The 16,938-nt window shown below is 38.9% G+C and overlaps 5 protein-coding genes across 5 annotated transcripts; 3 read left to right on the top strand and 2 right to left on the bottom strand.

The window, feature by feature from the left end:
• Positions 1–69: 69 nt before the first annotated feature.
• FKS3 (putative 1,3-beta-D-glucan synthase) lies at positions 70–5,430 on the bottom strand (the record flags this gene model as incomplete). The annotated part of the gene is made up of 1 exon (XM_056225035.1): positions 70–5,430. One exon carries the CDS (start codon positions 5,428–5,430, stop codon positions 70–72), a length of 5,361 nt encoding a protein of 1,786 aa, XP_056078893.1.
• A 923-nt stretch (positions 5,431–6,353) lies between these two features.
• On the top strand, positions 6,354–7,598 carry SCW10 (putative family 17 glucosidase; the record flags this gene model as incomplete). Its single annotated transcript, XM_056225034.1, has 1 exon — positions 6,354–7,598. One exon carries the CDS (start codon positions 6,354–6,356, stop codon positions 7,596–7,598), a length of 1,245 nt encoding a protein of 414 aa, XP_056078892.1.
• A 375-nt stretch (positions 7,599–7,973) lies between these two features.
• On the bottom strand, positions 7,974–11,669 carry UBP15 (ubiquitin-specific protease UBP15; the record flags this gene model as incomplete). The annotated part of the gene is made up of 1 exon (XM_056225033.1): positions 7,974–11,669. The coding sequence occupies one exon, from the start codon at positions 11,667–11,669 to the stop codon at positions 7,974–7,976; it is 3,696 nt and encodes a 1,231-aa protein (XP_056078891.1).
• A 627-nt stretch (positions 11,670–12,296) lies between these two features.
• Positions 12,297–13,343, top strand: ADH2 (alcohol dehydrogenase ADH2; the record flags this gene model as incomplete). The annotated part of the gene is made up of 1 exon (XM_056225032.1): positions 12,297–13,343. One exon carries the CDS (start codon positions 12,297–12,299, stop codon positions 13,341–13,343), a length of 1,047 nt encoding a protein of 348 aa, XP_056078890.1.
• A 720-nt stretch (positions 13,344–14,063) lies between these two features.
• Positions 14,064–16,616, top strand: YME2 (Yme2p; the record flags this gene model as incomplete). Its single annotated transcript, XM_056225029.1, has 1 exon — positions 14,064–16,616. One exon carries the CDS (start codon positions 14,064–14,066, stop codon positions 16,614–16,616), a length of 2,553 nt encoding a protein of 850 aa, XP_056078889.1.
• Between the last annotated feature and the right edge of the window lie 322 nt (positions 16,617–16,938).

The raw sequence follows: 16,938 nt of genomic DNA, 5'->3' as shown, positions 1-16,938 counted from the left end.
GTGAATGAGCTAAGTATGGTAAGCACTGCCTCACTTTATCAGCTATTTAAAGTAACTTTTTATCATCCCCTACGCAACGGTTTTAAAAATGGGCAGAGGTGGTGTTGTAGTCATGATTGTCGATGGGGCATTCGGGCCAGTATCATTGTTGTTCTGACCGTTAGGTTGAAAGATTCCCTCGAAAAGCGTGCCTTCTAACAATTCTTGTGGGTTTTGTACAAAATCACTAGCAAAGAATGGCGCAATGAGCATGAAAAGCAATAGACATAAAATGGCAAAATATAGGGAAAAGTATTTTGAAACTATGGTACTTCTTAGCAGTTTTTGCTTTCGAGTTAGAACCCTCTTATGTGCGATGATATTTCTTGGGTTCATCCAAAATAGTACCATTGTATGCCAGTAATCGATAAATGGTAACAATACTATAGGCGTTTGAATGTATAAAAGGAAGTGGCCAAGAAAGAAATCCGCAGCAAAATAGCTTGATTCCATAATCTTGACGAAATATTCTCTTATGGGCTGTAAAATGACAGACCATCCCATACCTGTATTATACCAGTTACCGTTCCACCATGCCAAGTGTGCCCTATTGTTTTTATACTCTCTTGTCAAAAATAGAGTTGTGAAGACCTTGAAAAGAACCAAGTTTAAATTGATGCATGTAATAAGTAGTATCAACGTACGTGTAAAGTTCCAACCTTGTAAAAACCACATCAGTTCGAAATCTAAAAGATAGACCAAAACTGAGAAGGTGTGAGCAATAGAGGCGATCACAGCACCGGCGTCTCTGCAACAATATGATAATCCTGGAACTACAAAAAAAGAGACCCAAAATAACAGAAAAAGCAGTATTGAGTTAAAAAAGATTGGCAAAAAAGTAACGAGTAACAACCGGAAGACAGCACTAGTTGGTTTTGCGTCCGAGACCCCTGTTTGCGCATTTATGAAGGAAAATGCTGTAAAATTAAAGAGGAATACACAAAATGGCAGAAATAATTCTGCAAAGAAAACGTTCCAAAACCTTGCTTTCTTTGAGTCATGGTCCGAATCTTCGGAGATGTCATTTATGGTTTTATTTTTATAGCCAGTAAACCTTGATCGAGAACTTTTGACAAAATTTGCCCACGACTCTTTTTGATACTTTGTGTTACCTGAAAATAACCAATGGATAAAAGTTTTGTAATCAATGAAGAAGTCCATAAACGCAAATTGGTGTGGGTTGAAAATAAAAGGTGCAAAGCACATTGAGATCACTGTTATCCAAAACCATAGTAAGGCTGGTTGCCACATAGATATGATTGCAAATAATAACATGAAGAACACTTGGAACCCCGAGTATATCGATATATTAACAAACCTAGAATAGAGTGCAGAGAAATCAAGGCGTGTTATTGCAAATCCACGACCCGTAGATATGTATTTTGCGCCACCAAATGTCAAGTCCATCAATAAGGAGTTCGAGTAAACTTGGCAAACAAATACCTCAAACAGCGGTGCCATCGAAAGAAGATGGTGCAAGAACCTTGAAGTCGCTCTCCAAATACCCTTTTCCAATATTTCTTGAATCAATAAGGGTGCGAAGGCAATAAAAAAGACGATAAAGATTGACAGAACAAAAATCGATACCCAGTGTAGGGCGGGTTGAATATTATAACATCCAACAGGGGTCTCGAGGTTTGTGATGGGTGCATTCTTGTTGTAAAAGCAAGCTATTGTTTCATGATTCAAAGCACCCAAGTTTAACAATAGAACGAAGAATAGCTGAACCGAAAAGGAAATAAAAAGATTATTTAAGTGGAAACCAGGATGTGCATAAAAAAAGGATAAAAACCTATCCATTGGAAGTTGTGTTCCCAAATAATAGTATTCCCTTGATAATAGTTGTTCACCCATACCTGCACCTATTTTAGTGGTGAAATTCAAAATGGAGCCAAATCCCAGGTCTCGACCCTTACCACATTGATAGTAATCACTATGTTTTATTCTTCCACCACGGCAAATGGCATTCATTCCGGCATATATATCTTCATTTAAATGTAATCCTCTCTGCGCCTTGGATAGGCCACCACGGGTGGTCATAAAAATGCCATTAAGAAAATCAGGATGTCCATAATGCAGTTTACCACCAATTTCTGCTAACGTTCTTGCAAATAAGGTTCCAAAAGTCTGCTCTTTACCCGCTGCAATATCACCTAACACTCCAATATTTTCTGAGAAAATGTACTCTCTCGAACCGACTATAGCAATGGGCGGTGGTTCTTCCTCATACTCAATACCAGGAATGTACGGGATTGTCGAATTAAGCTCAAGTTCTTCAAACTCACTTAAAACGGATCGTATCTTTAGACATTCTTCCAAATAATTATCTTGGTTTGCATCAATCACTTGAATATACTCACCGCGATAGAATATAATGGAATGGTTTTGGTTGTCCGATTTGCCATCGCCAAGTATTGGATTGCCTGATAAGCGGATTTTAAATATTGGCTTTCTTAACCCACTTTCCTCATCAAATTCTGCATAGCCGTTTGTCAGACATGAATAGTATGTTCTCTCTGAAGTGTCTTGCTCTAACTCTTCCAGAAGGTAAGATATGAACATATTTGGATAGGCTCTCAAAAGTAGTTCTGTCGCCTCCATTTCATCTTTATTGAATTTTGCATATCTCTGCATAGCAACAACCATTTTAAATTTCCTACTCGCCATATTTTCTAAGTCGTTTTCCAAAGCTTCATTATTACCACGATACAAGCCAACCAAAGAGGGATTCTCAATCCGATACAACAGTTTGATAGCCTTAGAATAGTTCATGAAACCTGAAAGAGTCCGATATAAAGTCTGTGTTCGTAATGAAGCCCAAATTCTTGTTCTTAGTGTATACGACGGTTCAGATGAGTTGAAGCCAAAGTAAGAAAATGGTAAGTCATTGATTTTCTCCTTAATTAGATCATCTTCCCTAGCCAATTTTCGGGAATCATTGTAATCGGAAAGAGGGTTAGACTTTGAATCGCATAGAGCATCTGGGGTTTCCAGCCCGTCTTCGTCATCATCTTTATTCATCGCTTCTTTCAAAAAACTCTTTTCCATGGTCAATAGTTTTGTATCTTTAACAAAGCACTCCCATTCTGTAGGATGTAAATGCTTTAAATACTCGAGTACTGTAATTTTACTTTTAGGGGATTCTTCTCTGATGATTTCCTTTAAACCCAAAAGAATTTTTTCTGAATAATGAGGTACCAAGACGGTGAAGGTTGGCATACAGTCCACTGGAACAGGTTCCGAAATGGGGGTTGCCAATGATTGAGCAAAAAACGATATTCTTCTTTTTGCCTCTGATTTTGAAGGAAAAAATTCCATGGACTTGAAAGTTGAATCATCTTGAGCAACAAAAAATGTAGGAGATTTCAATGTTCTTGTATCTCCCATCAAAGAGTCAACTTGCTGGAAGAGAAGTCTTTGTAAATGCTCAATGGAAAGAAGATGTTCTCTATACATTGATATAACGATAGCGTTCCACACTTGTGATATCAATATTTTTGCTTTGAACTTTACATCCATTTCTGAAGTAGCCAATATTTTGGAATATATCCTTTTAGGCAATCGGGAGTATACATTCTTCCATGGTGTGAGAATTGAGGTACCAAGAGAAAAGGATAGTATAATGGAGAAAATACAGTTGCAAATAATGTACCAAAGGTAAGTATCGAGAAAAAATAGGCCCAAGTCAGAAAGCAACATAAGAACCAACGTAATATTGGCTTGCCACTTGCACAGAAGGGGACCCAACAAATAATCCCCGTGGCATCTGGATAAATCCATAATAGATAGGACTCTGATTGGGTCCCTGAGGGATAAAGTCAAAAAAAAATAAGACTCAATATATTTTGCCAGGTAGACGAATATCCATAAGCCATAGGAGAACCATTTGCTTCGTCCCGTCAGCTTGGGAAATGAAGCGGTAAAGGTTTGTGATGAGATATATCTTCGATGTTTTTTGTCCTTACTTAAGTATGGACGGAATAAACCGCCCAAAGGCCTGACAGCGAAAAAAAGAGTAGTTAAAAGTGCAATGATCAACTGAATAATGGACACAATATATGCAGATTTTGAATGAACATCCCACTCGAAAAATCCTAAAACATACACTGACGGCCCCAGATTAATTGCAAGACAAAAGAGAAGACCAGTCATTCTGTTTGATAAATGTTGAGCTCCTGGCCACTCTCGAGGCACAAACCCCCACTCAAATATTGTGGCGAAGATTTGAACTAAGCACGCAATTGTGCCCCCAAAGGCAATCACTGAGAGTCTCACTTGAGGTGTAGGTTGATTATTCAACAACTGAACATAATTTTTGGTGTACAAAGTGGGGGAATTAAAGGTTGTGAAGAACCAAAATGGTGCAAAATGAATAATCCAGAATCTATTAAAATTTGTAAAGCAATGTTTCCAACTTCTGGTTTCTCTATAAGTTTTGTAGAATACTTTTGGCCATGCGACATCTTTGAAATAAAGGTACCTCTCCTCCAGTGACTTATCGACTAATCGTTCTCCATTATTTAAAATTATACGCTCAAATCCTTCTGGATACCAAAACAGTTGATTGACGTCATCATAACCAATAATGTTCTTGTGATCCTTTTCTCTTCGTTTCCAATTTCCCTTGGAATCTTTCTTGTATACTTGGCCTCTCAGAAATTCGTAAAGGGGGGTAATAACGTCATTTAAGTAGGCATATTCAGGCAATTGCACTGTTTTTTCATCACTTGACGTACTAATGTCATAGTCAAGCGCACATTTAAAAATAAAGCAAAGACATTCTGGAGCAAACCTGACTTGGTTGGCTTCTCCCCAACAAAGCAAGTAAAGAGCCAGCTGTCTTACCATATTTTCTGGCGACAACTTTTTCATCTTTAACTTCCATTTGTAGTCCGCACTTTTCAAGTTTGTCTGATCTTCCAATTGTTCTTGAGTTAGCGTTATTTTTGGGTGATTGTTGATGAACTCTTGTTCCTTCTCATTCCATTGTTTAATCTGTTCCTTGATGGACACACCCCTTTTCTTTGCCATCTTCACATTCCTTTGACGTGCTTTCCCATGCAGTTGCATGTTTTGAAACCCAATTTCTTCATCCAAGTCAAGCTGAGCGGCAAAATACCACTTCCTATAATTTGCATGTTCGCCCCCAATATATGACACATGTAGCGATATCAATGCATTTTGTGCACCTGTGCGGCTTGCTCTAGAGTCCAACTGCCCCATTAAATGCTGATACATGTTCTCCATAGAAGATTTCTGGAATCCAAACTTTTCAGTAAGTTGAACAAAAACATCTCTAATTTCTTGCATTGTTATGGGAACTTCATCGTCTCGACACCAAGCAGGATACTCGACATCTGTAAGAGCAAACTTAGGACTCATAAAATTCATAATCTCGTCCCTTCGATACGTTTCTCGATATATTTCTTTCCCCAAATATCTTTATACTACCCTCAAGAATGGCTTTTGTTTAGTGGCAAATCTCAGTGACCGTTTTTATTTTACTACTTTTCGCTAAATAGCCGCTGAGCTCAGGACTCATCATTACCCGCATGATTTAATGTGCACTGCCTCACTAGGCAAGGCAATCCCGTGGGGGAAAAACAGTTATTCCCGAGGCGTGCACAGCCATATACAAGAGCCGTACCAATTCTCCACTTGCCTTTAGAGTAAGAATGGTAATAATCAAAAGGAATGACTTTTCTTTCTTTTTCTGAAGAAAGGCAAACAGGATTTCTTTTTATCTAAGCCCTCCATGACAAATATATTCTCTTTACAGATCTCCAGAGATCTTCGGTCTAGATTCGCGAAATGCCATTTCCAGCAATCTACCTCTTCTGGAAAAGTCCTCGAGGATTATGGAGAAAGAAAAAGCGCGAGAGAAAATGCCAAGACTTCAATTGCGCGAAAAAAGGAGCTGGTAGAGGACGAAAAAATTCGCGTTGAAACATTAGAATATGGTAACAAACCTCGCACGCGCCTGAAGGCCATTCGTGTTTCTATGTGCACAGGTCCTTCTTCACATAGAGCCGTAGCCATAAGCCTTCATTTCCACTTATGTTTCAAAACTGTAGTATTTATAATGGGAAGAAGGATGTATGTGTGGAGTTTGTTTTAAAATGTATCTATAAATGCGTACAATAAAATTTTCCATTCCTACTTCATCTATTATATAGTCTAACGAAGAGATAGATACTATACTTTTGCAATATTGAATTGAGCATCCAACTGTCACGTCTTTCCTTTATCAATCTTAGTTCATTTTTTAAATTGTTGAAAAGCAGTATCAATAACGCAAGAAAAGTGTCCCGGCCATGCGTTTTTCAAATTTCTTCACTATCTCTGCACTATTAATCGGAGCTCTAGGAGCTCCAGCTATCCGCCATAAACATGAAAAACGTGATGTAGTAACCGCAACGGTTCATGCGCAAGTCACCGTCGTCGTTTCTGGTAACAGCAAGGAAACAATTGTCCCACTTAACGAGAATGTAGTTGTAGCCACCACCAGTAGCGCTGCCATTGTCTCTCAAACCACAACATCCATTTTGGAACCGACAACTTCGGCCAACGTTATCATTTCCCAAGAAGAAACCACCACACTTAAGTCTTCGAGCACGGTATCTCCTGTTGATTCATCCACCTCATCATCATCATCATCATCATCATCATCATCATCATCATCACCTTCTTCTTCATCTTCATCATCATCATCTTCTTCTTCATCTTCATCTTCACCATCTTCTTCTTCATCTTCATCTTCACCTTCCGCTTCATCCAGTATCTCAGCCTCCGGTGCTAAAGGGATTACTTACAGCCCTTACAACGATGATGGTTCGTGTAAGTCCTCTTCTCAAGTCGCCTCAGAACTGAAGCAGTTGACTGGTTTTGACAACATCAGATTATATGGTGTTGATTGTAGTCAAGTTGAAAATGTCTTGCAAGCTAAAACTTCAAGCCAGAAATTATTCTTAGGAATATATTACGTTGATAAAATTCAAGAAGCTGTTGATACTATTAAGTCTGCAATTGAGTCTTATGGCTCCTGGGATGATGTTACCACTATTTCTGTAGGTAACGAACTAGTTAATGAAGGATCTGCAACTGCCACTCAAGTCGGAGAATATATCTCCACTGCAAAATCCGCTTTAACTTCTGCTGGTTATACAGGCTCGATTGTTTCCGTTGATACCTTCATTGCTGTTATTAACAATCCTGATTTGTGTAACTACTCCGACTATATGGCTGTGAACGCCCATGCCTACTTCGATAAAAATACTGCTGCTCAAGATGCTGGATCTTGGGTGCTTGAACAGATCGAAAGAGTCTACACTGCTTGTGGCGGTAAAAAAGACGTTGTCATCACCGAAACTGGTTGGCCATCCAAGGGGGATACATATGGCGAAGCTGTTCCATCTAAGGCAAACCAAGAAGCTGCTATTTCTTCTATTAAAAGCTCTTGTGGTTCTTCAAGTTACTTATTCACTGCTTTCAATGATTTGTGGAAGGCAGATGGTCAATATGGTGTTGAAAAATACTGGGGTATTCTATCAAGTGATTGAATCAATGAAACTTCACACGCCCAATTCTTTATTCCTTTTTTCTTAAGAATTAGCTGAATGGATAAGGGATATTCCTCCTCCATCCCTACTCTTCCATTCCCATCATGATATTGTTTATTTACACGTCTTTTGTAAAGTGTATATTTTATGCTTTTTGTATAATAGATTGTTCAGTCTATTTTCCTCTCTTGTAGACAAGTTCATTTGTTGAACAATATATATATATATATAGGCGCATATATACTTGGCATCGCCCAAAGCGAATAAAACCCGGAAAGCATTACCTAATCAAAAAGTGTAGGCTACTGAGAGCATCTTAGTAAAAAATATAAAAAGTGAGAGAAGCATCAAAATCTGACGTAACAGTAATATATATCAGTTTTTGATGATCATTGGTCTATCATAGGAAGAGTGTGATCTTAATCTATCCGGATGATCCATATAGATATAATCTAAGTTGGACATAATATCGTACAATATAACCTTTTCCAATTCTTCATCCAAAAATCCTTGTAAAGTTCTGAATACCGTGCCCTCTTCGGTGGAATAACCTATGCTTAGTTTGATTTTTGAGAACTCTTTCTGCCCAAGGCCAAACTTTGCATGTAAACGGTCTTTTGTCTTAGGAAATGCTTCGTTCGGTATCAAATTGAACAAGAAAGATATTCCGTGTTTATTTTCAAGATCTTTGAAATACTGCTGAACAACTACTATACGGCCCTTCACATCGCCAGAACTTTCTGTTGCCATACCTAGATCTTGCTCATCTTCTATAGGTCTATCTGTTACGTTTTCGTCATCCATAAAATCTTCCAATGAAGATTCTTGTACATTCTCTAGACGATTTAATTCTTTAAACAACTTCGATTCTTCAGGAAGTATCCTACCAAAAAGTAAAGAACTTTTACTCACATCTTTGAAAGTGTTTTGATCTGATAATAAACCTTGAAACTGGAAATTTGAGTTAGTCCAAAGTAAAATGTTTTCCTTTTCTTTATCAGTGAAACCGATCTTGTGCTGAACTTTTTCAAGAAACTGAGATTCTGTATAATCATTAGCAACTTCAAATTCAAAGCATTGGTAATGTATATAACTATCCTTAAGCCAATACAATTTAATAGGCCTCAAACGCTCCAATTCTTTCAAAGGTACAGACAATACTTCAAACGCAAAAGGTGGTATTTGATCGCAATTAAAATCTTTTAAAAGGTAGTCATTCAGAAGTGAGGTTGACTTCAGCACAAATTTTCCATTAGAATAGAGAGCAAATATCTTTAGGTATTCTGGCTTGACATGCGCAAACTTCGACACCATTCTAGCAAGGTCATCATAGGGCGCATGAGCGGAAATCCAGAACTCAAAGCTCTCTGGAATTTCGTTGCTAACACCATATTCTTCACTTGAACCGTCGACTTTGGAAAACTTCAATTTCACACGGTACCTCAGATAAGAGTAAAAATCGTTGATCGTTGGGTAAATAGGAAAAGTATCTGGTAAAACAGCATTTGGGATCTCGAATGAAACTATATCTCCAGTGTCTATATCAGCATCATAGACTGTCTCTTTCATATATACTTCATTTATGGTTCCAGGTTGCACTTCTTCGTAGAAAACCAACTTTTCGTTAGAATCTTCAATACTGTTTTTAATGATGGCAGATAAATTAGTTAGCTGTTGCAATTGATTCACAGCAAAATGGCCAAATCCACATAACCTTTGAGTATGTGGATCGTACTTTTTCACAAATAGAAAAATCGAGTTATTTTCTGTAGCAAAAAGAGGCTCGATTCCTCCCTCTGTCAATTTTGGAAGATTTGTTCTTATGTTGGAAATCAATTCATCATCCAGCTGAGCCTTCTGGATTAGGGAAGCTTCCTTCAATCTGCTCAAAAATTGTAACTCCAAGTAGGGTTCCTCAATGAAAAGGTCCAAGAAGGACACTGTTTCCAAAAGCGTTTTATCATCTTCATTAATACTAGCAACACCTTCTTCACCATATCTTGTTTCTAAAGTTCTTTTTTTCTCAGTTTTTAATGCCTCTTGCAAAGTGATATCTACGGATTCAAAATTGATAGGTCGTGTTAAACGTAAAGTGTTATTTCTGCGGTAGTCCATTTTCCAGTACCTAACATCCCTTTCCTTTGGAATATCCATACTTTCCTTAATAGTTGAAAATACATCTGACAACTTGGTTGTTTTCAAAACTTTCAAGTTGATGTGCTGCATATTGGAGTCATTGAGATCCTCTGCAAAGAGTTTGAACCCGTCATGCGCGAAGTAGTCAAATCCTTCATAATGGATAAATTCTTTCATTGAATGTAGTCTGAGTGTAACGTACAGATGAGCTTCCCTGATTTCCTTTTCTCTCGTCTCCCGCTCTTTGATTTCTTCTCTTACTCTTGTGATCACATGATTGGGAACATCAGATTCCAAGACTGGACGCAGTAAGTCCTCTTCTTGTTCTTGGCGTATATAAACAAGCATATAAGCACTTGTATGACGCTGGATGATATAATTTTGATAGTCCTCCCTTGTCATGGTACGAACTTTTTCATCAGGTAGCCTATCACACCCAAAATTCTCTTGGAAAACTTGCTTCTTGGTCACTCTCCACACTCTCTCATCGTCAAATCGGTACCATTGATCTTCAACACCAGGTTTTATCAAAGTATAGTAATGACCTGTAGATATATCACCAGAATGAACCAGCACACCATGTAAATTGTAAACGTACGGATTCCTACTTTTATCTCCCGAGTCCAGAGATTTCTTTAGGACCTCCTTATCAACAAAAGGCGACAGATCAATTGTTTCAGGAAATTCATACTTGTCGTTAACTTTCACCATTTGGTCGTAATTGAAATCGTATTCGAATCTTTTCAATTGTAAATGCAAAACTGGGGGAAAAGATTCGAATATAACACCCTTTTGGGCATCTTGTAAGCCATAGTCTTGAGCAGCGTATTGATTTTCACCATTCATCAGTTCCATCTCAATGTAATTATCAAAAGATTCTTGTAAATTCTTGAAATTCTTGACGTTTAGTTGCAAGTCCCAAAAGTCTTCCACTCTAGCAGATTCATAATCAACGTTGACACATTTTATATAACTTTTCATTTTTCCCACAAATATTTCACTTAACTTTCCCTCTACGGGGGTCCCCTTCATGTTGTTTTCCAGTCTGTCCATCAAGATTCTATTCAATTCCTGCACGTCGTGTTGAGTGAAGGACTCTGCTGTGTCCCAACCAAATGACCTGGTAAGCTCCATCGTATCTAATGGTATATCTGACACTTGCAACTGGTAGAAAGCTCTTTGTAAAGCCAGGGGAACACTATTATTTGGACTTTCATGTTCAGTGGGTATTTCATAAACTAGTTTCCTGAAATACTTCGTGAAAAAATAAGATTGCAGTAGCGAATTCAAATAACATGTGGCACCCTGATTTCGGAATCCAACATAGCCGGTTACTTTCTTGGAGTCATAATTTAGGAAATTATGCCACAAGACGCCGGTAGGGTCCTTCAAAATGCGTACATACGCAGTAATATTTAGACTTCCTTCGTTTAAGAAAGGGAGCGGTCTCCCTTTAGAGGGGTGTTTCAAGTTGTTCAGATCTATCAAATTGGCAAATCCCCAGTCTGTATCTAGGGCGTTGAACCGGTGATGAGATTTATTTATTAAATTAATAGTCTCATCATTGCCGGGCCTAGAAATGCCAATGGCAAACTGAGCACAACAATACCAGTCCGGATCCGCTGCCACCTTCTCCCCCGTAGTCTCATCTAATTTTTCCTCTGGATGGGGTTCCAGGTAGACCGCAACACCCTTGTTATGGTTCCCCTGCGGAAATAACAGAATGTCCCACTCGAAATCACCAATCTTAAATCTCGGAGAATTGTACTTTGGATTCGTTAGCTCATTCCAGTCTGGAATGTTCCACGTGAAGACATCCTCCAGTAAAGTCTCTACTTCTTCATCAACTTCGGGCAGAACACTCTCAGTGCCCTTATTTATGGCGCTACCGTGAGACACGGTACCAATGCTTCCCAATTCGTCTTCAGAGCTCATTGCTTGTCTTGAAGAGAGTAATCAAAAAATCGTTTTCCCAAAAAGTATTATTTTTAAGTGATAATTGATAAAAGGGGCAAAACGTAGACGCAAATAAAACGGAAATAATGATTCTCAGACCTTTTAGCGTCAAGAACTGCAACTAATCTTATCTTAAAATTATCTTTATAATCCGTTTCTCCCGTCACAGTCTGTGTATCTGATTAATCCTGCCTTTCTAATCACCTATTCTAATGTTCAATTAAGGGATTTTGTCTTCACCAACGGCTTCCGCCCAAAAGTAAAAAATGACGTTGTACCCACAGACATCTTCACCGGCCTGACCTGCCACCGGAACAACGGCCATCTCCAACTTATAAGTTGGAGAAATAAGAGAATTTCAGATTCTGGAGGATGAAAAAAAAAAAGGTACAGCATAAATGGGGTTTTATGTGGGTACAATTACACTAGGACTATCACATATAAATAGACGGGCAATGTAGGTTCTTTTCCACCCTTGAGACAGAGTTATTCTTGGTGTTATCGCATCTGTTATCACTTCTTTCTTGTTTCCTCTTACTATATAGAATATCAAGCTACAACAAGCATATTATCAACTACCAACTATCAATTATACCACAGTACACAATGTCTATCCCAAAAACTCAAAAAGGTGTTATCTTCTACGAATCCAACGGTAAGTTGGAACATAAGGACATCCCAGTTCCAAAGCCAAAGCCCAACGAATTGCTAATCAATGTCAAGTACTCGGGTGTCTGCCACACAGACTTGCATGCTTGGCACGGTGATTGGCCATTGCCAACGAAGTTGCCATTGGTCGGTGGGCACGAGGGTGCGGGTGTTGTTGTTGCCATCGGGGACAACGTTAGAGGCTGGAAGGTGGGTGATCTTGCCGGTATTAAGTGGTTGAACAGTTCATGTATGGCGTGCGAATACTGTGAATTGGGTAATGAATCCAACTGTCCTCACGCAGACTTGTCTGGTTACACCCACGACGGTTCTTTCCAACAGTACGCTACCGCGGATGCTGTGCAAGCCGCTCGTATTCCCGAAGGAACCGACTTAGCCCAAGTTGCCCCAATCTTGTGTGCCGGTATCACAGTTTACAAGGCTTTGAAGTCTGCCAACTTGAGAGCAGGCCACTGGGTGGCCATCTCTGGTGCTGCCGGTGGTCTGGGATCTTTGGCAGTTCAATATGCCAAGGCTATGGGCTACAGAGTCCTCGGTATCGATGGTGGCGAAGGTAAGGAAGAGTTGTTCACCTCCCTTGGTGGTGAAGTGTTTATCGACTTCACGAAGGAAAAGGATATCGTGAGTGCGGTTGTCAAGGCCACCGACGGTGGTGCACACGGTATTGTGAACGTTTCCGTGTCCGAAGCTGCTATTGAAGCTTCTACTAGATACTGTAGGGCCAATGGTACTGTTGTCTTGGTTGGTTTGCCAGCTGGTGCCAAGTGTTGTTCTGATGTCTTCAACCACGTGGTTAAGTCTATCTCCATTGTCGGATCCTATGTAGGAAACAGAGCTGACACCAGAGAAGCTTTGGATTTCTTTGCCAGAGGTCTTGTAAAGTCTCCAATAAAGGTTGTTGGCTTGTCGACTCTACCAGAAATTTACGAGAAGATGGAGAAAGGTCAAATTGCCGGTAGATACGTTGTCGATACCTCTAAATAAGCGCATTTCTCATGCCTTTATGATTTATAGTTTTTATTGTCAAGTATGCATAGATTAGTTTATAGCATCTTAAAGTGACCGTATTTGTAATTTCACAAATGAAATATAGTATTCTACGTTCTGTTCATCACATTTAATTTGTCAGATAGCTTTTCCTTCACCATTAAGATTTCTCCTAGAACCTGCCTGTACACTTCTAAACTATACAACCCTCACCTGTAAATTACATTCAATCCATTTAGACTGTAGATATGGTGATTCCACTATTGTTCACTTACTTTGCGTTCTCTTAGAGTATCAATTCCAATTGCACCTCTTCGCAGAACTTTTTCTTGTTTCCACTCCTGTTTTCCATTTTACATAATCTTCATTATTCTCCCACATAGACTAGTTAGCTTTGAGTTGGTTGAAGCCCAATAGAACTTGAAACTTTATCTTTAGTCATCTCATCACCTGAAAATCTCTCATGTTCTATGCATGGAGCTTTGAAGTAATAGGACACTAGCCCTATAAATATTCTGTTGCCGCCCTAGAACGTTGAGGGTCGAAAAACGCAGACCCTAATATTTTCTTGATATTTAATAGGAATTGAAATGACCTAATTTTGAAAAGTATAAGGGAGTTAAGAACTACACTACATTGGAGAAGATTGAAGGCAGACTTTAGTTTGGCAAGAAGGAAAACCATTATATAACGAGTTCATTTTGGCATATTAATACTATGCTGTTAGTACGAACGGCTTCGCTGAATTTGAGCAAGATCCAAGTGCCATGTCTGGCTAGAGGAATAGGCATCCTCCAGGGCAAATATAGACTAAGAAACATGATAAATGCTCAATCTACGGTGAGACATGTGTCTAGTGAAATCCAGCAAAAGGATCAGCAGGCAGGTGAATCGAACACTGCTACCGACACCGGTGTCATTCACAAATCAGATGAAGAAACGCTGATGTACTTTGATAATGTTTACGCGAGAGCCACGTCGGTTTGGAATCCAACTTTATGGTACAATCTGTTACTAAGAAACCAATCACGGGATGCAGTTAGAGAGAAGATAAGAAATTTGGCCAGTCCACCAAATAACCCCATCTATGGGCTAGAATTGAAGTCCACCATTCCTGTGAAAAGAGACGGGGGTGTGTTTGCCACATTTGTTGTTCCACCCAAGTATACAAAAGCTCAGGTAAATTCTTTGATCCAGCAGAATACGGCCAGAGAATCTTCTAAAAACTTACTCTCTTACTTCACTCGTGCGTCTGCTTTTCCAGTAAAGGGTTCACCTTGGATCGAAGATCTAAGAAGGCTGCCAAGCACCATCATAGTGATCAAATTTCAGGGACCCGCTTTAACAGAGGAGGAAATTTATTCTTTGTTCAGAAGATACGGAACAATCATTGATATTTTCCCTCCCACTGCTGCTAGCAACAACGTTGCAAGGGTCAGATATCGTTCATTCCGTGGTGCTATTTCTGCGAAGAATTGCGTTTCTGGTATTGAGATTCATAATACTGTCTTACACATACAATACGAAAATATCATAAGGGGCCATATAATCAGTAACTTTTTTACCAACCATACAAGAATTGCCATTCCAGTTTTATTTGCCCTGCTTTCGATTTTTGCTGTTTTAGTGTTTGATCCTATAAGAGAATTTTCGATTGAACAAAAGATTACTCATAAGTATTCTTTGTCATGGGATAACAAGTTTTGGAAACAACTGAAAACGCTAACTTCATCCACCATGACTTCTATCAAGTACTATTGGGGCGGTCCTGATGACAATCATCAAAGAAAGCATTTGTGGGAGGAAAGAATAGAAAAAGTAAATGATTTAAAAATGTGGCTTGAGGAAAACAACAACACGTTTGTGGTTATAAGAGGGCCGAGAGGCTCAGGGAAGCATGATCTGGTCATGCAACACACTTTACAGAACAGAACAAATGTTCTATATCTAGACTGTGATAAATTGATCAAGTCGAGAACAGATCCTAAGTTCTTAAGAAATGCCGCTAGTCAATTGGGTTATTTCCCAATTTTCCCATGGATTGATTCTGTTACTGGTGTGCTTGATTTGACCGTGCAAGGTTTAACAGGGCAGAAAACAGGGCTGTCTGAGACGAAGGAATCTCAATTCAGAAACATGTTGACCACTTCTTTGATGTCCATTAGACGTATCGCTCTTAAGAATTACAAGGCTTTTGTTTCCACCAGCGACGGAATGGTAAATGTCAAAGAAGAAGATTATTTACAACAACACCCGGAAGCTAAACCTGTTATCGTCATAGATAGATTTGAAGGCAAGTCTGAGATTAATGGCTTTGTGTACAAGGAATTATCAGATTGGGCAGCCATGTTAGTTCAGATGAATATTGCACACGTGATTTTCTTGACTGAAACTGTTGCATCCAATCAAAGATTAAGCGAATCGTTACCTAATCAAGTGTTCAAAAATTTAATTCTATCCGATGCATCTAAAGAAAATTCAAGGAATTATGTATTGTCTCAACTGGAAGATTACTTATATTACAACAAGAAGGTCAAGGCCGAAAACGAAAAGCAAGCAGAGGGAGAAGAGGAGACCACTGAAGATAAAAATTCTGATAACGACGTGGATTCGAGTATGAAAAAAGCAGAAGTGATTTTAAATGAAAAGGAACTGCAAGAAATTGATGCCTCTTTGGAGCCATTGGGCGGTAGGATGCTAGATTTGCAAGCATTCGTAAGAAGAGTGAAGTCAGGAGAAGAGCCTTCGGAAGCATTGGACAAGATGATTGAACAAGCTTCCGAACAAATAACTCAAATGTTTTTGAGCGACAAAATCGACAGTAACAAAAGTGCACAAGCTTGGGAACTGATCGAATTATTGAGTTCCAACCCAGTCATCCCTTTCCATGAAATAGTCAATAAGCCATTATTTAAAGCAGCACCAGAGACGGGAATCATGGAATTAGAAAATAATGGATTAATTACTGTGTCTAGAGATAGGGGTGTTTTGCAGGAGATCAGACCTGCCAAACCGCTGTACAGAGCTGCATTCACATACTTAATTAACGATCCGGAACTTGCGAAAGTGCTAAAAACGCGTTACTTACTAAAGGTTGTAGGTTTTGAAACCGGACGAATCAAAAAGTGGGAAGAAGAATTAAAGCCCTTGGGAAAAGTTCCGGATCAAAAACTTTTCAAGAGTAGACTGGACTATTTATCTGGTAAGATTAATGCTAGTAATGCAGTTATTACTAAGTGCGAAGAGGAGATTAAAAATTTATCCAAGTGAAAAATGCAAACGTACTACTTTACTTTTCTGTATATTTATGTAAACCGTATCTTGCTACACTCATCTATATTCTTTCGAAATAACTATTAAAATGACAATATAATTATCAAATTGATTTATTGGGATTTATTACTGGTTTAGTTGCAATCTTCTGTACAGAGGATGAGGAATGATATCCAAAATGAATATTTACCTTATTTCAAAGCAGCGAAAAGGGGCATACTAAAGAAGCCCTGCATTATTACTCTAACCATTCATATTTAGCACACCTTTCCCTATTAGCAAAAGTAAGATGGCAAAATCATTGACCTATGGGTGCCCT

The sequence above is a fragment of the Saccharomyces mikatae genome, assembly GCF_947241705.1.
Source record: "Saccharomyces mikatae IFO 1815 strain IFO1815 genome assembly, chromosome: 13".
Lineage (NCBI taxonomy): Eukaryota > Fungi > Ascomycota > Saccharomycetes > Saccharomycetales > Saccharomycetaceae > Saccharomyces > Saccharomyces mikatae.
Note: the sequence above shows the minus strand (reverse complement) of the source record. Positions and strands in the feature narration are given on the sequence as shown.